The 23030-nt window shown below is 40.5% G+C and overlaps 2 protein-coding genes across 6 annotated transcripts in view; one reads left to right on the forward strand and one right to left on the reverse strand.

Annotated features, from left to right (window-relative positions):
* The window catches only part of JAK1 (Janus kinase 1), a 342069-nt gene that overhangs the window by 186651 nt on the left and 132388 nt on the right, over positions 1 to 23030 (reverse strand). The window lies entirely within an intron of this gene.
* The window catches only part of CACHD1 (cache domain containing 1), an 83017-nt gene that overhangs the window by 30763 nt on the left and 29224 nt on the right, over positions 1 to 23030 (forward strand). For both annotated transcript variants that reach the window (XM_075181820.1, XM_075181821.1), the window contains exons 2-4: positions 7729 to 7791; positions 17251 to 17399; positions 22322 to 22428. In XM_075181820.1, coding sequence (XP_075037921.1) covers positions 7729 to 7791; positions 17251 to 17399; positions 22322 to 22428 — 319 coding nt within the window. The remainder of the gene's footprint in view (positions 1 to 7728; positions 7792 to 17250; positions 17400 to 22321; positions 22429 to 23030) is intronic.

Here is a 23030-nt window from a genome sequence, read left to right on the forward strand (position 1 = left end):
TAGTCATGCTGATGAGATGGCCTGGTGTGACTTAATGCAGAGAATACAGCTGAAAGCCTGCTTTCAGTCCATAGGACATATATTCTCATGGGTGACAGTGACTGGGGGGCTCATTAAAGGCCACTAAATCTATAGTAAGTTTCCATAAGAGGAACACACAGTGCGATATCCAGCAATTGAACCAATGTTGCAGGTTATTTTTTGGGTTTGTTTTTTTTTAGCCCAAAAGGCCCAATCCGAAATGATCGGATAAATATCAGGCCTGCTGGTAAATGCATCTGCGAAACAGACACTAGTGAAGCTGGAAGGTATTGGACTACTCGGCCTCTGCCATGATTGGTCGGTTTTAATCCAATTTGATACGTGTGTGGCATAATTAGACGCGGATCCTCTTACTAAGCTCAGTCGTTCAATTAATAAAAAAGAACCTACTAGTAATCAAAAATGTGTATAAAGATTCCCTGGGGTTTGAAAAAGTGGCAATGTTGCCTATAGCAGCCAATCAGATTCTAGCTGTCATTCTTTAGAATGTTCTAAATAAATAGCTATAATCTGGTTGCTATTGGCAACATCTTCACTTTTTCAAACCCGCAGTTTAGTAAATATATCCCCCTGACGCTATCATTGCTGAAGATATTTGGAGGATAAAAATTACGATCACAAGGGAAATACTGTTTTCTTATGTAGAGCAGACTTCCTGTCTTTAGCATTTTATGGCATTTTATGTGTAGTCGTCTTCGCAGTGATATTATCGGTAATCTTAAATAAAATGGCACATTGGCCTAATGACAATAACTTTTGAACAGGAGACCCTTCAGGCATGAGCGTACGTTTGTTTTCTTCCAAAACGAAAGATCTGCAAAATTGCTTTTTAAATGCTTCATGTATTCTTATTGAAGGTCTGTAACCTCCAAAATATTGACTTGCTTTAAATTTGCCTGTTCTCTGTCATATTTCTGGTCCTTGCCTTTTGTGAGAGGATTATCAAGTCTCGATAAGATTGACAGGATTGCTCTGTGAAGAGAGAAACGGATTATAGGGAAGAGAAGTGAAAGTGTTATACCTGAATTGTCAGCTGTGCAAAATAGGCTTAATTATAACATTCATAGAAACTAGTTAAAGTCCCTTTTTTTTTTTTCTTTCTATACCTCCCCAATATTCAATCGCAGAAACTGAGAGGTTCTTGCAAAGTTCTAAAACTTGGTAATCTTTACCTTCATTATAAAACGGTCGATTCTTTTTTTTTTGCTCACCCATTGGTCTTAAATATCACCCTCAGTGGGAGCCCTTTGCCACTCTTCCACCAGTGTCCCCCGATTTAGTAAATGTTTCTGGTGCATGCTCCCCCAGCACAGCAGCCATCTGTTTTCATTTTAAAGGTTTGGAGAAGCCGTTGTGTAGAAGGCCGTTGTTCGCCGTGTCAGGAGGAGTTGGCTTTAGTCAAGTTACACAGCTAAATGCTCTGTCTTAAACATGTGGTACCTATTTTTCTGGCCTTTCGCCTCAGTCGCAACCTCCACTTTTAACCTCCTTCTTTACTGATTACTTTTTGGCAATTTTTCAGAGCGCCTTTATATTTGCTGATTGCGGAGATCCTCGGTTGGGGGCTCACAAGGGGCTGTAACTCTTTCCTGACTGGGAAAGAAAACAGATCATGTTTTCAGGAGGGGGGGGGATGAAAATAATATCCAGTCTTAGTCTCAAGTGTGTGTGTGTGTGTGTGTGTGTGTGTGTGTATGTATAAACTTATAGAAATGTACGGCGTTGCGGCACAGCGAGTAGGTCCTTTAATTACATTTCTCAGAAAACAGTTGCATGTTTGTTTTAACCCCCCACAAAAAGTAAACTTTGGAAGAAAACATAAGAATATTTAACATTGCGCTAAAGGAGAAATAATACCATTAAAGAACTCAAGAATTTAACTGGGAAATTTGTTAAGTATTTTGTATTAAACTGTATCTTTGATGTAAGAAAAAGTCTATTTACTTAGCAAACATTGCTAACTTTGCTTACCGAGCGTGAATGTTTTTCTGTTCCATATATCTAGTCACTGACTACATTGTCCTTTTAGCCTCAGTCTTTTTTGCAGCCGGCTGTTTATTTAACCTCCTTTAGCTGTTTATATTTCACACGTTTAAGAAAAAAAAAATGCAGACAAAACAAAGCATTTGTATTATGTTAGGCGCTCCCTGATCTTCGTCTATACAGCGCAGTATTGCCGAGGGAACATCATGGCTGACTTCAGTTAAGGCCGAGACTGTCGATTTAATAGTACTTGGAGTTTTAAAATAAGTGCTGATGTTTCAGTTAGACTTTAATCCATTGAGACTCATCTTGACTAATGGATTGTGACAAACGCACGTCTTCAGCCCCGTGCCCATCGCCATTACTGGCTGACCTACTGCCTTGCATTATCGCGCATGTTGTTTCCTACTTTTTAATAAGCCATCAAATGACAAGTTGTTGGTATTGTTTTTTTTCAGTGTAAGGCCAAGGCAGGCAATAAAAGCTTTGGATTTCTCTCTGTGGCAGAGCCTGCTGGGATTTGTGGTGCCAGCTTAGCCGCAGAGCCGGAGGTTGCTTAACTCTGGCGTAAGGGACACTAGCTTGAATTCATTCAGTCCTAGCTTCCACAATAGGTCTGCTCCTTTGTAACTCTTACAAATGATTCTTCTGGATTACTGGGTTTTCATGAATGTAACGTGACCTTCATGTGATTAGAATTGCTCTCTATCTCTATCAATGTCTCTTTCTTTCTTTTGTCAGCCGCAGCATAGTGTTTTTTTTTTTGTTTTTTTTTAAATGCCAATTTTAAGATTTATGTTCCTTTTTTTCCTCAGGAAAGTGACCATTCTGTGATATCCACTTTTTATCTTATTCTTTCTATTGTTATAAATACTGATTATTTGGAAGGTAATGCTGTGTGCGAAACACACACATGATCGCTACGCTCTACGGAATATGTTGGCTATATAAATAAATGATGATCAGGTGCTTGTTCGTTAATGATTATTGAATGGGGACTCTGTCTTGGCAAATGGTGACTTCAAGAGGACAGGGTGACCAGAGGAGGAAAACCCAGAGAGACGTAGAAGAGAATCCGTATCGAGTCTCCTCTACTAGGCTGGTCACTCACTGATGTTGAGTTAAATCGCAATGGTTTTTGACATGTGGCAGTTAATGAGCACTTGCGGTCTTGGAGGTAACACAAGTCCATGGAGCAGACCGTGTTGGAAAAATGGTGCCACAACGGGAGAGCGAGTACAAAGTACTGGGGCCCTGGCATGCCTGGTTAGGAGCCACAAACCTGATGTGGCCACACCCCTTTCGAAGGTTATGGAAAGATGACCCAAAGAGTTTGTGACAGGATGGACCGCCTATGCCACCCTGTCTGTTGTTGCTGGGAATCGGCTGGGCTTACTTTACCACCGTTCGCTTTCGTTATCCCAAATGCGACCTCTTGCCGCAGTAGGAGGGGCTTACAAATACTGCCACCACTGGACTTCTTAATGACATCCAATACCGGGTTTCTTCTGGGTAACTGGCGCTGCGAGTGTACCCCATTACTGGTGTACCTGGGCTGGTACTCCTGACCTCTTAATATGCATCAGGGTTACTGTGGATGAATCCCCCCTGGCCTATCACACTGACCAGGGCTGCAGGGTAGCAGGCAGAGCGGTGGTACCGGAAAAGCTGGGTCCAAACCTCAAAAACAGCCGGAGAACGGATTATATTTTTCTCCCCCTGGTCTCAGAAATGAAAGATTTCCCTTACCAAAATATATACAATATCAAAAATAAGTGCATGTGCAACTATATAAATAAGCACCCTGCGCTATTTCCTCTAAATACATGTATACCATAAGTTATTTGTAAGTGATCCAGTCACAGAGTTGCTGTACCGGGATGAGAAAATACTTGGTAGTCCTGCGTAGATGCCTCTGACCCAGAGTGGGGTCGTTGGAACCAAGGGTTTTATTCTTATACCAGTTTATATGCTCATACTAGAGTTAAAAGATTCTATTAACAACATATATTTTGACGGTAGTGGGTAGATACCTTTTTAAATCTTTTAGTGTCTTTAATATGGGAATTTTTACTTAGCTCTCCTCAGAGTTGCAGTTATTGTGATTATGGGATGAATTGGGCGAAACGCGCTTAGTTATGTATTTCTAACACAAAGTTATGAAAAGAAAGCCTTGTAGTCCCAAAATATAGGATTAGTCGGAAGAAATAATAAAAGCAAAAAATAATAAAAAGTTGCAATACGGTACCTCCCGGGGTTGTAGCGTGCACTGTTTTCTAGATTCTCACTCTATGGCCTTCTGAAACATCCACTGATGCCTGAATAATTCACATTTCCGAGGATTGAAGATTTAACCATGGGGGTTAATTTGGAATGCATGGCAGACAGAATATGTAATTTAAAACAAAATTATGATGTCGCACTATAAATTCTCATGTGCAACTCTGCATAATTTTTTAGGCTTTTTTTTTTTTGATTGTTTTTGTCGCGTTGTGTGTTTCAGTATATGGATTCATATTAATAAATAAGGCTCTTCTATCCTCTCTCGCTCTCCTGTTCCCCTGTAAATGGAACCAGAGTATTCCTGGCATTTTGCAAGCAATTATTTTGTAGCCTAAGGGAAGACTGGAAAGAAGTTATCTTTGAACTGTCGGTAACTAGACCTTTTCAACAGAATGGTACAGTCCTAATTTCATGTGGATTTACTAGTTTGGGTCCTCTGTGAAAATGGCCGATTTGCTAATAGGTTTTTATTTTTTATTCTTTTACCTTGTCTGCATGGATTTAATGAAAACCAGAACAATTTTCCCATAAGGGAGAGTTTTTGTTAAGTGCTTCCTCAGAGCGTACTGTGAGGCCAAGGAAATAATTCTTTAGAGGAGACTTGTTATTGAATACTTATTACGTTTAAGTCATTGTGAATATATTGTTAAATATTAAACCCCCCCCGTTTGCTGACTGACATATGGGGAATAATAACTTGGATGGAGAATCATATTTGTAAAGTTCACCTAGGCAGCTATGTGATTACTGAATGTGTAGTCTGCTTTCTGATATATATTGGTTTAACCCAACATGGCTGCCTGCGCTGTGAATTGGGCAATGGGTACACTTCAAGGGTGTTAATTAATTATGGAGTGGGCTGCTTCAGCAAATAAGTGTGACGTCTTAACGTGACAGGCAGGCGTAATGGTTTCTGCCTCATGTCCAGCCATTTGTACGTACACAGGCGCGTTTTCCAATCTGAGTACCAGTATAGTCTACCTGTCCTATAGGTGTTTTAAAAACAATAAAACAATGAAGGATAGATAATAACACATTCACGATTTGTCAGCGCCGTTGCCTGTTCAAATGGAGCGTGTGCGCACCTAATGGGTGTGGCTTGGACAGATCTGGGTGTGGCTTGGGCAGATTTGGCTGTCATCCATTATATCCCAAATTTGGGGTTATTGGCATTTATGATCCAGCCTGAGTAAAGGCCTGAATGTAATAAACATGTCTTAACACACAAGTAGATTTATAAAACCATCTAAAAAGGAAAGTGGAGGTGTTGCCCAAAGCAACCAATCAGATTCTAGCTTTCATTCTCTGCAATGTACTAGGTAAATGATAGCTAGAATCTGGTTGCTATGGGCAACACCTCTACTTTTCTTTTTTTTTATAGTTTAGTAAAACTACCCCACACACCATCCTTGAAAACATTGTCTGGTCCTTCAGTCTAGTGCTTCCTGCTAAAATGTATTGCTAATCACGTCGCGCTAATTCCCCGTAATCATTTAGCAAATAAATATAATGTGTGATTATATGTTGCCTTTTCACATCATGCCCTGTTTTGTGAAGACTGCTACTTTTTAATGGAAACACAGGGTTATATTTACTAGTGGGTTTGAAACCGTGGAGATGTTGCCTATAGCAACCAATCAGACACTAGCTGTCATTTTTGTAGAATGTACTAAATAAATGATAATTAGAATCTGGTTGCTATAGGCAACATCTCCACTTTTTCAAACGCGCAGTTTAGTAAATATAGGCGCTATATTCAAGTCACATTGCACCTGCAATTTCGCTTTTGACGCAAAGCGCGTTAATGATGTAAGGTTTTTTTTTTCTGCAGAACCTCCTCTTTATTTCCATGACATATCAGCATTTTCTCAGGCTGTGGTATAAATAATTATCACAATAAGGCTGGGTACACACTACAGAAAATTTCTCCCGATGTGATGACGTTGACTATTTTACCAAAGACTGAAAAAAAGGAAGAAAAAAAAGTCCAGATCAGCAGCCGATTCCTGTGCACACACTATACACGTTTTACAAGATCTACCTTATACATCTGTGCTCTTCATCTGTCATTACCATTGGCTGAAAAGATCCTGACTCTGTAAACTCTATGGAGATCCTGGTACTGAGCGCATACACTCTGCAGAATTGGAACAGCCTTATTTCATTGTTGAATTACTTTTTTAGTCCAGTGTAGAAATCAAATGAAACGATACGATGAGCTTTGGAATGATAGTTGTTCATCGTTGCACTGTACACACTAATTCAATATCAGGCCGAACGGTCATTAATCGTGTGATTGGCCGATAATCATCTGAAAACTCTGTAGTGTGTACCCAACCGTAATATATAGTTATATAGTATAATATAGTAATATGTGTTTTGTAGATATCTTCTGGCTGAGTAAAACAAGGGTATTTCCAATTCTAAGAGCGTTTGGTCATTTTTTTTTTTTTTTTAAACACTTTGTAATGTAGTAATATTTATGGCCACAGGGGGCTCTCTCCTGCTGCTCTCTGACTGATGGTTTCTCTTTGCCTCACAATGTCGCTCCCTCTCCTATCAGTCAGCACAGCTATGCAGGGGAGTAGGGTTCTTTTGTGAAGTTTAACTTTGTGTTTTAAGGAGAATAAACACGGCTGGCTGATAGGGGGTTGTATCTCCTCTCCATTGCTTGGCTTAATGATCTGGATGGAGAGGTAATCTCTCTTTGGCTCTTTAGATTCCCTGGGAGCTGTTTAGCGGAAGAGATTTATTGCCGTAGATCTTAAGAGTTCACATTTCTTAAATTCTCCGATTTCCCAGCCAGCCGCAGTGAAATGGAGAAAGGGGACTGTTATATAAAGTGGGAAACCTAAACCGTGGGGTTGTTGGGGTGGGGGGGGGGCGGGGAGGGGGGGGGGGGTTCATTGACACATTGTAAATAGTTTGATTTGTGTGTCCTATTCATTTATGGTGATACTGTAGAAGAGTAATTTTAATACGCAGAGCCGGAGGAAGACCCTTACGGGCCCCTAGGCAAGGTACTGGTTTGGGTCCTCTTTTCGCACCTCTGTTCTACAACAAAATGGGATTGGTTAACCTAGGCCTCTTTGGGCAGGAGCCTAGGGTGCCTAGTTTATCTGATTCTGTGTATATAATGTAATCAAAATACTGCTGTATAAATGTGTAAATTGAGTATAACTGGACATTCAAACATGTTATAATATATTATAATTATAATAAAATATGTATATTTAATGACATATATGTAGTTCTTAGTTTGCCGGGCCCACTGTGCTAGAACAGCCATAAGCGACCTATATTTCGTAGCTGGAAGAGCATTCTGGGAGTTGTAGTTGAGTAACCAATATTTATAGTGTATTTTAAGCTAGTTTTTTCACATCTGAAGTTCTTATACTTTTCTGTCTTTTTATGTTGCAGAGAATATTCAATTCTTTTGTCTATACCGAGAAAATCTCAAATGGCGAAACTGAAGTACAACAAGTAAGTATTTTAAATGTTTTTATTTCTTTTATGCTTTTGCTGTTTAATTATGGTAGTTTTTATAAAGCTTCATAAGCAGAGATGGGATCCACTCGCTGTCTAGACATATTCCCTGAATATATGATGTTTTTATCTGTCGTACTGGATAATATTGGTAGGGTTGGGTTGTGAGTGAGGAAGAAAAATCTTTTGAGTGTATTTTATATATCTGCAAATATCGCCCTCGTTCATTTACTTTTGTTATCAAACCATGATATCTTCTTTTCTTTTCGATCCGTCATAGTCAAAGTAAAAAGCCAAGAACCCCCCCCCATAATTAAAAATCTGCACAATAGCGCTGACCACCCCTAAATAATCAAGCTGGGGACCCCCTTCCTCCCCATATCTGCCAGCCAGTCACAAGCGGCCAGCATGGCAAACCTCATGTCATTGGCTGGTGACAAAAGTGAGTCACAGGGATTATTTGAATATTGAGTGGTGGTAATTGCAGATAGGTAATTTTTTGGGGAAGATGTATTGGGACTTGGTAATGACGGATGAAGACAAAGGAAGATTTTGTTTTGATATTTTAATAAAGTTTTCAACAAGGTTTTTGGGGGGTCTTTTATTCATTTTAAGATTGTTTGTTTTAAAATTGTGTCTGTGTGTGTTCTACTCTTTTGTTATAACTGATCAGGGTCTTGGGGTCCCCTGCCCATAGGACCCACTAGCACTTGGTTGGGCCCAATCTTAATGACCCTGGTGCCAGAATTTTTGTGCTCCTCTACACCGGAGATGCCCCAGCCTGGCGCTTGTTTTCAATGTGTTTGTTGGGGCAGAGGGATGCTTTCATGGAATTTAAGACGCCCATATCTTGTGCTTGGATGGGTTGAGAGACCTGGGGAGAAGTCCACTCTGTTTTGTTTGGTTTTTTTTGTTACATTTTTTTTTATTTTTATATTTTGCACAATCCACTGTATGGAAATTGTTTTCAATTTATTTACTGTACTAAATAAAAACTGCTGATATTGTGAAGCCGGGACAGGCACGGAGATCGATTTTGGGGGTAGGAGTGTGTATCTGGCGCTGTTATTGTTGCTGGACCGATTTATCTCTGGCCGTCGTTGCTTGGTGGGCAGGGGTGCGATTGCCGTATTCTCCAGCCGGTGTTTGTTTATTCAATCTTTGGAGAATCCGTATCGATTCGCCCATCTCTGCTTGTCGCTTTGTGGATAGTTTTTACATTGGTTCTTCCTCGTTTACTGTTTTTGAGCCAGAGGTTGTGCTGTTAATTGCAAAATATAGGAGTTAGTCTAGCCAGCGATTTTAAATTCAGTTTTTAATACCAGCTTATATTGATGAACAATGTGTACATTGTTTGCTGTAATTTGAGATTCAGAAATGTAATTAATTCTTATGTGGCGACACATAAAAGGATTATATGCTGCAATTAAAACTTGGGTGCTTGCAGTTCCGGCATGAAGCCTGTTTTGTTTTTCAGCGCAGCGTTATAAAGTAAAGCTGTGAAAAGCAAGATATCTAGAAATGCCTGTAGCGGGTACACAAGGGGTGAGGCCTGGTAGTTCTGTTTATTATTTGGCAGCGTATAGGATATTGGGGGGCATATTACCTGTAGACTGTGTGCTGGTGGGGACTTGGAAAGACAGGTTGTTCCGCTCTGACAAATTAAGTTTGACCTTAGGAATATCGCTGCAGTATTCAGCACCCCCTTTTCTATGGAAGTTATTTTTGGTTTCCCTGGGATGGATACAGCGTCTTCCCTGTTAAAGCACACTAATCTGACAGTAAATCGCCCCAAATCCCATGCGTCACTAGGTGATTGATTCAGGCGTTTGGAATGTTGCAGTTTTTATAAAGGAAAAGCGCAGTGCTCAATTGCTCACGGGCACCGTTGGCGCCAGAAGAGGTCCGGCTGCACCACCTGAAAATGTCTTTCAATCTGGGTGCTTATGTTTGTGTCTGTTAGTATTCCCCATTTATTTATGTATAAATTGTTGCCTCTTATTAAAGTGTAGGGATGATATGGTCTTTATGTGCTCTATAAAGCTTTGTTGCCCTTTTTGGTTTGTTTTTTGAAATAAAACCTTTTCACCCTCCTACCAGCGCTGGGACAATGGTGGAGTGTATCCGAAAACATTCATGCAGGCCCTAGCATTCCTCCAGACGGCTCCCTATCCTGTTACTGAACTGTTTGTTGACCTCTGACCCTGAAGGATCTCGGCCTAATGACTTGCCGTGGTCCGGGAAGGGTTAATGCACTTGTCTTTTAAAGTATGTTCCCCTAAGTATGGGCCCCGTAACCTGACACTGTGTAAACCGAGCCCTGGTGAGATCACCCAGCGTGGAAAGGGCACATCTTTCAGTGCGATGGAGGCCGGAGCGGAGGCTTTACTGGCCAGATGTGGGACGGAGGGGCGCACAATCCTGCATCTGGGTGACGTCTGTCATTCAGCAAGGTGTAATAGGGCGCTGCAGATTGACTGACTGATTGGCCTGCGATATTTAAAGTAAAAACAGGCAGCCATTCTTCAGAAGTACAGTGCGTTAATGCTATAAACCTCGCTGCTGTCAAAATTATTATTTTTATATGAAAGATGGTTATGATCTTGGTGTAGGAGTAAGTTGGCACAGAGTTTAAGACCTTAATCTGTTTATATCGTCAATACATTGAAAAGATATCTAATATTTTTAATTTTTAAGTATAAGGTAGAGCTGTCCTGGTTTAGAAACCACTGGTTACCTTAGACTGCCATAATTTGCTGTTACCATTGTTCCCATGACGCTTATGAATGGTCTAAAGTGCCGTCCGCTCATTTTGAACATGTTCACGGTCGGTCGTGCGCTCTGTTAACAAGCGAGAACAGACCTTGGGAACAGAATCGCCACAAAGACCACACTCGTTGTCCACTGTAATTATAATGTTTGGATGGACAGATGTGTTTTAAGCTGTGTCCGTGGGAGGAATCCAAGTAATCTACTGATGAATAATCCAAAGTCCGTTTACGCCGTGTTCTCCTTCATGCGCTTTCCTCACGTGATTATTACTACACTGATGTACAATATTTCAAAGTTTAGTGCGTGGAAATCCATCCATGCTTCAACTAGTTAATAGTGAACTGATGTACTTGGTTACAATTCAGCCAACAAAAAAAATGTCTGCCTCCACTGTGTGAGTAATAACTTCACTGTAAAGGGGTAATGTACCCAATTTATGAGTAAGGTTCGCGCTAATTTCCCTTTATCTACATGTGTGATTAATTGAACCAGGGCATAGGGACACGTCATTATCTTTCATTCTTGGCTTAATTGTGCTTATTAAATATTGGTGGCAGCTGTTATTGGAATTAAATCAAAGAGTCTGCATTAGAATTACACAGAATCTTCTCAAAAGGAAACATGGAGCTGTTGCCCCTAGCAACCAATCAGATTCTAGCTCTCATTTATCTAATGCATTCTGGAACTTGATAGCTAGAATCTGATTGGTTGCTATGGGCAACAACATCACTTCGCCTCTTTAGAAGGCTTGATAAATTTACCCCCTGGTCCGAAAGGCAATGTTTATCTCTGAAAAGTTATTCTGCGCTGTAAAGCTTGTTAATCTGTATACTTGGAACAGAGCCTCTAGCTATCACTTTGCCACTTAAAATAACAGAAAGCTTTCTTGATTGTAAAAAGTGTAATAACTTTTTGAATAAATTAGAAATATTCGTATCTCATTTACAAAGAAGAGCTCTGACGAGTATCTTGATCCCAGAATAAGGCCTAGTGAAGAGAGGAGTATAAGATCTGTCACGTATAGCACATGATTTTCCACAGGGATGTACAATGCACGACGTTGAACAGGAAAGTGCATTAATACAGTATCTGGAGACCGCGCCAGTATCGGTCTAGTCATTAGAAGGTACTTTCTCCAGCGCTGAACACGGGCCATGCTTAAGAAGTTCCGCTCGCAAATGTATTTTTAAATACTTTGATTTATCAAGTGCCAAAATATACTCCAGTATTCTTGCTATTTAATTTAAATTAGTTTCCGTTTCACTATAGGATTAAGGTCGTAGTGTTGATATCTTTAAAGCTTTACACCAACTAGCCAGGAGTTATTTATGTGAGTCTCTTAACCTGTTTGTTCCTCGTCAACAGTTGCTATTAAGTATTCACCACAGAAACCGGTTTCCTGGCTGCCGAGCTGAAAATATATAAATCTTTCCTCACAGAATTGTACCGGGTGTCCCTATAATGGTCACAGAGCTCTGCCTGGGGCGCACTGGTGTTCTGTGGGAGCCCTTACGGATTGCGAGGTTCCATTTGGCAGCCATTTTGTTTGTCTACGGATTAAAAAAGTGCCCGTTGTACTCGCTGTCCTGGCAGCTACTTACAAGTAGCTGCTTTGCACAGATGAGGAGCTCTCTGGTATTTTATTTCTGCTATATTTAAACAGTTCGGTGTGAAAGTGTATCTACACACAAGCAATCGGCAGCCATTTTGTAGGCTGAACCAATATTTATGAAAATGCGTTTTTATCAATCTGTGCCTCGTTCCTAGGCTATGTTAGAAAATTGGTTCATTCCAAAAAATGGCTGCCTCCACTAGGTGCCTTAACAGACGCGTCGATGTTCCCTAGTGCGTTAGTGGGTTTTGTGTTCTCAGGAATATTGGATCAGCCCACAACAAAATGTCTGCTTCCATTCTGTGTAGTTGACGGGTACACACTTTACATGCGTTTCAAACAATTCTTATTTGGGCAGTGTATTTAAAAGTTTCAGAAGTATTTCTTTATGAACATAAACCTCTTAGCAAAGCGTCCAAAGCAACGAGTTTCTGAAAACAGTGGACGATGACTGTATTTAACAATTATACACAACTCTTTTTTTACACCATTGGTTTCCATTTTTATGGGGCCATATGTCTATGGGAACTGCAACAGTCGGGCGTTGGGGGTGACGTTTTGTTTGTTTTTTTGCTGCTGGGGGGTTATCTGGTTTTCTGCAATATTATAAAATCCAAAATCTTTAATTTTAAGAGTGCAGAACAGATATTGCTTGTCTGGGTTGGAACCTAATTGGTGGTTACCCCCTTGAAAAGCACTACATTTGGAACTTTGTGACTACAGCTTTAAACCTACAAGATTTGTGGACTACAAACACCTCGTCGCCGCCCAGTGATTGATAATTCTAGTTCTTGTTGCGTTAACCTTGCCTGAGCGAACAGCGTCTTGTTCAGTTGATGTAAAATGATACGTGTGTAAAATACTTTCTCATTCCGGGACTTGTAAATACGGGATCTCACTTGTACCTCTCGGATTGATAGAACGCCAGGTGGAGACCCGATCCCTTGTGTTCAGTTAAAAGAACTAATTACATGCGTAATTCTAGGATCCGTGACACACACAGCGGCCTTTTTAGACAGTAAGGAAATTCCGTCCTGGTATTAAAATACTCGGATGATCCTCTGTGCATTGATGCTAAGCTCCAGGAATGTGCTAGCATTTCACCAACACATGACACCCGGAGGCTGAGCGCGGGTTATCGCACGCAGTGACATCAGATAGGGGTGAGATGCGTCCTAAGTGGGGTTTTAGGATTAGCACCCATCTTATACGTGCCTATGGGAAACGGGGGATTCCTTCAATTCTAATCATGCCGGTGAGGGAAGAGGACATTGGTAGTGACTAGATTCCTCAATTCACAGTTTATGGATCTCCCTGTTTGATAAGTTATGACTCCTGGAAACGCCTCAGCTAACCGGTGGCACAATTTCTGCTTTCTGAATATATTTTTTTTGGGCACGCAAACTATATTCTCTTATTTGTAATTTGTTCAATGTAAAAATAACAAATCCTGTTGCAGGAATTATCTTTGCTTCAATAAACTTGGCTTATTGAGCTATTGATTTTGTCTGTCACATAATCCCTTTATTGTAAGACAACAGCTTTGAGGTCATAGATTAGTTTTGCTGGTACCAGGGTCTGAAATATTTATTTATTTTTAAACAAAAACAAACAGAGACAGTAAGAATTCCCTATATTTGCCATAGCCTGTACAGTGGGATGTCTGCTGTACTCTGTACTGGGCACATTTAAGCATTTTTTTTGTTGTTGTTCAATCCCTCAAATTAAAATGTTTAGATATAAATAATGCTAATATTGTTCAGTGTTAACCAGACATTGTATTGGAGTGGGACAGTAACACTATACGTTGTAATACAGACAGGGGCTACTGAAGCTCCTGCCACAACATTAGGACACTGTGCTAATGGTATTTGATATATCCAGAAATTTTCTCCAGGATTTGATATGTCGGAAGGGTTAGACTTCAGTCATCTGAGCTGCTGTGACATCACTGGCCCTGCCCTTGTGTATAATTCAACCAATCCACACAGTGCATTTCTGCAAAGCACGTCTGACAAGCCGTCAGTCAGTCTGTATCTGCTCTGTTAGAGAAGCGTCTCCTAACATGTCACCGCAGAAGGTGACCAAGAGCATGCTGGACTTATTTACTTAAGTATAAGCTGTCCAGTGGCCTTTACTTGCTCTTTAAAGATTATATCAATGAAAAGCGTTTGATACGTTTACCTTGCAGAGTTTTATCAGATGTTTTGCAGGTTTGTTTTCACTTTAGGAAAAAAAAGAATGGTAATTTCATATTGGTAGAAGTTTTTGGTCAGATGTCTGCATGTGACCCAATGGTAGATATTGTCTGTTGCATCGGTATCTACAGTAATGGTTCTATAACAGCCAAGTATATTCTAATCACAGTTGAACAGCCAATGTAAAAAATTTTGACCACCACTGATACTAACAATAACGTATCGTTTTTAGGAATTATTTTACAAGGTACAGTTTTGTATGTATACTTTGTATCGCCATATTGCACTTTTTATGTAGTTTTCGAAGGATACTCAAACCCAGAGTCCTCCGTCTCAGCCACTATGTCCCATATCGCCCGAATCCTCCTCCACCGCCAGCCTTGGAGTCATTTTCACAATCCGAGTTGATAAGATTGAAAATCATTTTTGCCTTTGCAATGTCGTTTCTCATCTGAAAAGGACTTTTGACATGTAAAGCTTAAGGGAGACACTTGACTGAGTGGCTCGGGGGACACCAGCAGATAAACAAAGGGCATCTGGGGAAAGTTAGGGCAGATGAAACGAACAGATAGGTTGGGTAAGACGTCTCCTATTGAAAACACAAAAGGAATTGATAGTTGAAGGGCTGTTTGAGGTGTCTTATAAGAAGAAAATCCACTTACGAAGCATATTTACATATTTAACACAATTGCAGCGTTCCTTGCCGTCTCCCGGCAGACTCTGATATTCAGGATGAGTTTCTCTGTCGTCTTTCGTTTCTGAAACTGATACACAGACTAATCAAGGGTGACAACTTCCAATATGGACACCAAATGGGGAATCCATTTTTATGGAGCAGAATGGAAGTAGCCATTTTGTGGCCTGTAATAATAGCCATCAGAATGCAACCAGCGACATCACAAAATGGCTGCCTCCACTTTGTGTAGTTGACAGGCGCCCATTAAATGTATTACCCCTAGATTTCTAATACAAATTGGTCCAATGTGATCATCATCATCACCATTTATTTATATAGCGCCACTGATTCCGCAGCGCTGTACAGAGAACTCATTCACATCAGTCCCTGCCCCATTGGAGCTTACAGTCTAAATTTCCTAACATACACACACACACACACACAGACAGAGCGAGAGAGACTAGGGTCAATTTTTGATAGCAGCCTTAACCTACTAGTATGATTTTGGAGTGTGGGAGGAAACCAGAGCACCCAGAGGAAACCCACGCAAACACGGAGAGAACATACAAACTCCTCACAGATAAGCCATGGTCGGGAATTGAACTCATGACCTCTGAGCTGTGAGGCAGAAGTGCTAACCACTGAGCCACCGTGCTGCCCATAAGTATCTTTTGACATTCACAAATACATATATCGGTTATTACACCAAACTAGTAAGTATGTAATTGGTTATAAGTAGGTGATGAGAGACCACAAGTAGTTATCTTCTTTGGCTCCCATTTCATTGACTTTTCTTAACTGTTCTAGGAAAGGAAGAAGATTTAATGTGCAGCAAAGTGGTTAGCATTGCTGCCTCGCTGCAATGGGGTCACAAGTTTAATTATGACCAGGGCCCTATTAGTGAGTTTGCTGCATTGGTTACCTCTCATAGTAAATAAATGTACTGGTAGGTTAATTGTTTGTGTGAATTTAGACTGTAAGCTCCAATGGTGCAGGAACCAATGTGAATGATTACATATCCTCTCTATAGTGCTGCATATAAATAAATTATTACACATTTTACTGGAAACTTATTAAGAGTGGAAACCCATTATCGGCAACGAATATTTTCTAGAGTTCCCCTTTAAGTTTATCTAGAAACCAGATCGGTAACTGCCAGACTCCAGTGAGCCGTTTGCTTTTCTGTACAAGATGGCTGCGTATATAGCAGACACAGTCCTTACAAATTGTTTAATTTCGAGACTGCAGATTGGCAAGATTGTGTATATGTGTAATAAATCATTCTTACAGACCTATTAAAGATAATTCATTGTACAGTTGTATTGGGATAGCTTTTTTTCACACTGAATTTTCTCGCCTTTGACCTATCCCGGGTTGAGCTGTAGATTTTGATGCAAATAATTGTAGGACTAACCGGCGCAGTCCTCATTCAGTCATCACCACAAAACCGAGCTGACGTATTTTGTTAATAATGCTTAAGGAACACACTTGTCAATATAAAGCTCAGAGCAATCCGGTTGTGGGGATATTAATTGGTTGAGATTGGGTTACTAACTGAAGGGAGTGGGAGGCCCCATAAATTATTTACATCAAGATCCCGGGGACATGTGGGAACTTGAGGGATTTATACGGGGAAAAACAACAGTCTTAATGAGAAACTGAATATCAGGCGGCCGGATGTCATGACACGGACATCGGATAGTAGGCTGTATAATTACAGTTTCCAGCATTCCAGAGGCGAGAAAAAATTGTTTTGACTTTTTGCCCTCGATGGAGTTTTGCAAAACTGTTGTTGGCGTCTTGTGGAGTGAAAGTGACGCATTAATGAATGATTTTGTGCATTTAATTTCCAGACCACTTTTTTTTTCATTTACTGGTTTGGATTCAGGAACGATGGCTTGGCTGGGCTTTGGGTTATGGGGCTATTGGTAAGGTTATCGACGTCTCATTGGTTTTAACATTGGAACCACCTATTTTTCAGAGTGGAAAAAATTAATGGAGGTGGGTGGTGTCGCTTTGTTAGTATTTTGTTGCATATTCAGACACACTAGGACATATTGTTCCCACTTTGTATGCATGAGGTGGAAAGGGGGATGATGTAGCAAGGTACTGCCCCCTATAAGTGAAGGTTCTGGCATAACCTGTATAGAAGTGTTGCTTAGAATTTCCCATGACACTTGTGTTTACCTTTTAACCAGCTGGCCAAGAAGATACGGGAGAAGTTTAACCGTTACTTGGACGTGGTGACCCGAAACAAGCAGGTGGTGGAAGCTTCGTACACGGCCCATCTAACATCCCCGCTCACCGCTATCCAGGACTGCTGCACGATTCCGCCGTCTATGATGGAGTAAGTAACGTCTGGTTTGTCTCGAAAGTCAACGGATCCCTCTTTTCCCATCGTATTCTAGTTAGCCATTGGTTTAGAACACGACGCTGCAGCTATGGTTAAATCAGCAGCATCGGTATAATTTCCCTGATGTACCGAACCTCTCATCAGCAATTGCACCAGTGCTCATGCTAGATTAGTCAACTTTTTGACCTAGTTACATAAAAACCTGACACTCATATTTAATGTGCTGCTGTAATGGAATGGTACATATATTAAATGTTGCTTTAAACATAAATAGACAATCAGTTAAATAATATATGCATTTTAATTAAAGGGTTATTTTACTTTTTAAAATGATTTATTAGCTCGTTCATCTGCAACTTATATCAATGTGTTGTATTTACATTTTCCTTCTGTATGCTTTCAGTCATGTCTTTATATCAGCAGGCAGAGCTGTCTAGTTTTGATGCCCTGGTATTCTATAACAATGCTCAGAGGACAGCAGAAATATTGTGTATCAGCAGAAACTTTACTTGATCATATTAGATTATTTTTTTTTATTTGTTGTAACTAATTTTGTGTAGCATTTTTTTTCTTGGTATATGTTTGGTGGTCTATTGAGATTTCTTCCTTTTTGTTTTCTAAGTAAGTGAAAAGGATGTCAAAAAAACATTCTGATTTGAAACTTTCATTGTTGTTTACATTTCTTACTGGTGTGGACAATAATATGGTATGTTAGGGGGATCATTTGTCAAGACAATGAAAAATTCCAAATGGGGCTCTACATGATTATTCAAGTATCTGGGGGATGGGGAGTCTCTTCACCTGGGGAAATCCTGCACTTGAAGTGCAATTAAAGGGTCTTTCATAAACAATCCTATGTTTTTATGGACACTTTATCAAAGTCAGCTTATATAAATAATCTCTAAATGCTTTAAAACTGAATTATCTTTATTACCCTGCAGTAATATAAGCAATATGTCTGCCCTCGCAGTGGCTAATTAGAACAGACAACTCATTCCTTTAAAAAAAAAAAAGCAGGCTGTTGGCAGATGAAGAACATTTGGACCACCTTGTCTGTTGGACTGGTTTCCTGAAGACCCCCTTAATCTCATATACCGCACAGCAGGGTGACGGAAATTGAAAACCATTTGACCCCAAAGATTTTGAAACCCCCCGTCTCTTGTACGGAGTTAATGTCACCGTATGTGATCATATGGTTTTGTTCAAATTATTTTCAGAGCTTCATAATATAGAGATTGTGATCTGCCTGCAACCCAGGAGATAGATGGCAATAGAGAGGGCTCCCTCTGCAGGCTGGACCATGTAATGACTGCAGGAGAAGGAAGATTAGTTCATTGGAAGGTTGGCTTTCAATGGGAGGTGAAATTGTAGGATCCTTGGCATTGTGACAGTATGAGGCTTTGGATCTAGAAACACAAAAACTGCTGAAGTGCTAAACACTACATTGATGCTGGCGCTTGTATTGGTTATATTAAAGCGCTTTACCTAAGAAAGCTGGATCTCCATGTACAGTGTGCTATAACCGTTATGTAGAACCCCTAGTGGTCATCTTATAAACCTGTAGAGCAGTTGCTTGCATTTATTTAGCAATCACTTTAGAATGAAGCTTTCCTAAATATGGTTGTAATCTATCTTTAATCAGCAAGAAGTATATTTTTGTGTGTGTCCTCTTCCATTCTGTGCTGTCCAATAGCTTGGAAGCCTCATATTTAAAAGCTGCATAGATTTTTCTGCCTAAACACATCTAACCTTGCCTTTCTCTTAAAAGTTGGAGGTGAATGGCAGACGCGTATAATTAATGCTGCCTACAAAAGGATCTCAACTTGAGCAACCACTTAAAATCTATTTTCGTGCACTCAGATTCCTGTTCCGAGTGCCAGATACGAGAATGTTTTTTAAACATTTAAGCCGGTTATCTGTAGCTTTGAGAATATAAGCACCAGCAGACACGCTGAAAGAGGGTCGGACAACATGTGACTGACTTAATCAATGGTATTTGTTGATCCTTAGACATCAAAGTGCGAGTTTGTTGCATTCACAATTATGGTGGAATGGTGGTACTTTCTCCTTCATGCAGCAATGTGGCCAGGCAGTCCTGCATTAATCTACTGCATAATTGGCATTACCTTTCAATACTACGGTTAGCACTTCTGCCTCACAGCACTGGGGTCATGAGTTAGATTCCCGACCATGGCCTTATCTATGTGGAGTTTGTATGTTCTCCCCGTGTTTGCGTGGGTTTACTCCGGGTGCTCCGGTTTCCTCCCACACTCCAAAAACATACTAGTAGGTTAATTGGCTGCTATCAAAATTGACCCTAGTCTCTCCCTCTCTGCCTGTCTGTCTCCCTCTCTGCCTGTCTGTCTCCCTCTCTGCCTGTCTGTCTCCCTCTCTGCCTGTCTGTCTCCCTCTCTGCCTGTCTGTCTCCCTCTCTGCCTGTCTGTCTCCCTCTCTGCCTGTCTGTCTCCCTCTCTGCCTGTCTGTGTCTATATTAGGGAATTTAGACTGTAAGCTCCAATGGGTCAGGAACTGATGTGAATGAGTTCTCTGTACAGTGCTGCGGAATTAGTGGCGCTATATAAATAAATGATGATGAATACTATAATCTTACCAATCATTGTGCTAAATCATGGTATATTGAGCAACAAAATGGTACAACAACTTGCAAAATCGTATCTGTCACCTGTCATTTGGGGCTGTTTCTGTCACAACCAAACTGGGCTATTTCTTGCCACATTCCCTCTTAATGTTTTTGGTTTTATATTTTGGATTCCTCCGACACTAAGAGCACTAATTTTGCAGTGTGTTTTACGGTCACTTTAAAACCAGCAAGATTCAAAGCTCCTGCAAACCTATTTCATCTTCTCCGCTGCTGATCTCCAGCTTGTAAATCCTGTAGAGGGAGAATAGAAATGACTGGAGCCTGATGGGAATTAAGTGTCTGAAGTTCAAAGCAGCCAGCACATCAGAGCAGCTGTCAATCAAGTGTGCATCTTGCAAGCTACAGAGCGAGCGCGTATCTCCGCGGGGAGCGGATCAAAGTGGGAGTCACTGCGCTGTTTTCTCCCTTGGGATGCAGTTTCGATCAGTTCTTCATTAAAGTGAATCCAGAAGGCACTTTTATTTTTTCCCTCTTCCATTTCTTCTCTCCTGTATTTTTTTCTTCTTCTTTCTTTTCTAAATGCAACTCCCCTTGAAAATTTCAGGCAGCTTTTTGATCTCCTGAAAGTCAGTGAAGAAACCAATTAGTCACATAAATGTCCCCCCCCCCCCCCCCCCTTCTCTCAGAAGAGAGGCCGCAGTTGTGATTTTAAGGCCCTGTATTTCAGCATTGTCATTTTTGTTTGCATATTTGCCCGCAGCAATAGAACCGTCCGCCCCAGTGCCATTATTGTTAACTCTTTGGGGAAGCGTCCTGCTGTTTTGCAGACTTTGAAGTTGGGAGATTTCCTTGTTTTAGAGATGTTGTGTGGTTTATATTGTATGTACGTTGGATTGTTTGAATCTATTCATTTACCGTTTTTTGTTTTTTTGTTGTGCCTCCTAAGTGGCAGCGACGTGTGTTGTACTACAACTGCGCTCCCACCGAGTGTGTTTATATCCTGCTGTGTGGTGTTTTTGTATCTTATAGAAATCATAAATGATGTCTGCTGTGTATGCTGCGTTTCTTCCTAAATAACCCAGAGATTAAGGCCTAGAGATTAGGAAAGGTCACAGAACCCACTACCCATCACGTCATCCTGATTACTTACCGGTCAATTCTAGACCTTCTTGGCATAGTGTTTTTTTAGTTTTTATTTAAATAGAGAGCTACTCATTCAATAACCCCCCCCCCCCCCCCTTTGCCTCTACAGTATCCATACCAGTCCTCTGTCATGATTTTGGCTATGTCTGTTAGATATATATCTCTTGATTTCTGATGCCCTTCAGATGTAATGAAGAATATTAACCCTATTTATTTGAAGACTCACATTTTAATTTCCCATCGTGTGTTTGGGAAATGTAAATATTTTAAATGTTGGCTATAATAATAATAATAATGATGTTGCAGCCGTTTTCCTAGCGTCTATAAAAATATTGCTAAGTCTGCTTGTAGAGCTTAGGTTGGCTACTCATTGGTCTATGATAATCCAATCACAGTGGTCTAGTGAGAAGATCTGATGTAATTTGGGGGGGTGTGATTTTATATAAATACACTAAATGGCCACAGGGGAGGAACTCAGTCTCCAAAGATTCATTGTTTAGTGTATAATGTCCTGGTTGAAAGTTAAGAGTAAAGCTGGGTACACACTACACAGTTTTCGACCAATAATCGGCTCAATCAGTCGAAATTCGACCGCTCGTTCAAAAGTCGGGTCAGTGTGTGCAGTGACACGATGGTCAAAAGTCTGCCCAAATGGACGATTGTCGCCTCATTTGGTTGGTCGTACCGTTTAATATTTTCGTTCCAATCTCGTTTCCGTTGTGTATTGTGTATAAACTTACGAATGATGTGTACGAAATTACAGTCATTGCTCACGACAACATGGCTGTAAAAAGTCGCTAAAGGGACGTCCGCTCTTCCCTTTATCGTCTAAAACAAGGCAAAGTGTGTATGCAGTCCATGGACCGAGCGATCAGAACATCGATCGGATGTAAAATCGATCGGCATAAAAAGTTGGTGCCAAATTCTGTAGTGTGTACCCAGCTTAAGCAAACACATTTTTGAGGTTATTGTGTCTTTAGGTGTATTGACTTCTCGTTAATTTAGCGTTGGAACTAAAGGATTTTATAGGATATAAACACAGATTATTCTGTGAGAACTGTAATATAGGAATCCTAATTACACATGACCTGTTTTGTGTTGCTTATTGTGTACCTTTTATTTTAGCATATTAACCTTTGGACATTCCATCTTTTCGTTTCTCATTTTTTAGTTTCGATGGGAATTTCAATACCAACGTCTCCAAAACGATCAGTTGCGACAGACTATCCACGACTGTCAACAGCCGAGCGTTCAACCCCGGGAGAGACCTGAATTCAGGTTGGTGTTCTCACCATGATACATGACCATGGGTTCTCATGGCAGTATTACATATAGACAGACATGAGACGCTATGGGGGGTATTCAATTGTTAGCGTTAACGCTAACAAATGAGCGCTCAAAAAATCTTACCGTTTATACGGTAATTTCTCGCAGAATTTCAGCTCGCTGGTCCCCGAGCTGAAATTCCGCGCGTAAACTACCGTATTAACGGTTTTCGCGCGCAATATTACCGTATAAACGGTAATATTTTTGGAGCGCTCGTTTTTCAGCGTTAACGCTAACAATTGATTACGCCCCTATGTGTGAGTTGATAAACTTCTAAATAAATTACTTTAAAAAAACTAGGATCCAGCAAATATGAACTGTTAGAATCTAAAAGTTATTAAATTACCAGGTGTCTATACGAAGTACATTTGTGGGCTGTCTATATTATGCAGCCAAAATGACCAGAATATTTTACCAACTTATGAGGAACTAAAACACGCACTATTTCATCCATATGACTACCCAGGATGCTAACCTGCTTAGAAGACTATAGGGGGGTAGAGGATACAAGGGAGAACATGCTTGGGTCACCAGCGTATGTTTCTTGTTGGTTT

The sequence above is a fragment of the Mixophyes fleayi genome, chromosome 8 (genome assembly GCF_038048845.1).
Source record: "Mixophyes fleayi isolate aMixFle1 chromosome 8, aMixFle1.hap1, whole genome shotgun sequence".
Taxonomy (NCBI): Eukaryota; Metazoa; Chordata; class Amphibia; order Anura; family Limnodynastidae; genus Mixophyes; species Mixophyes fleayi.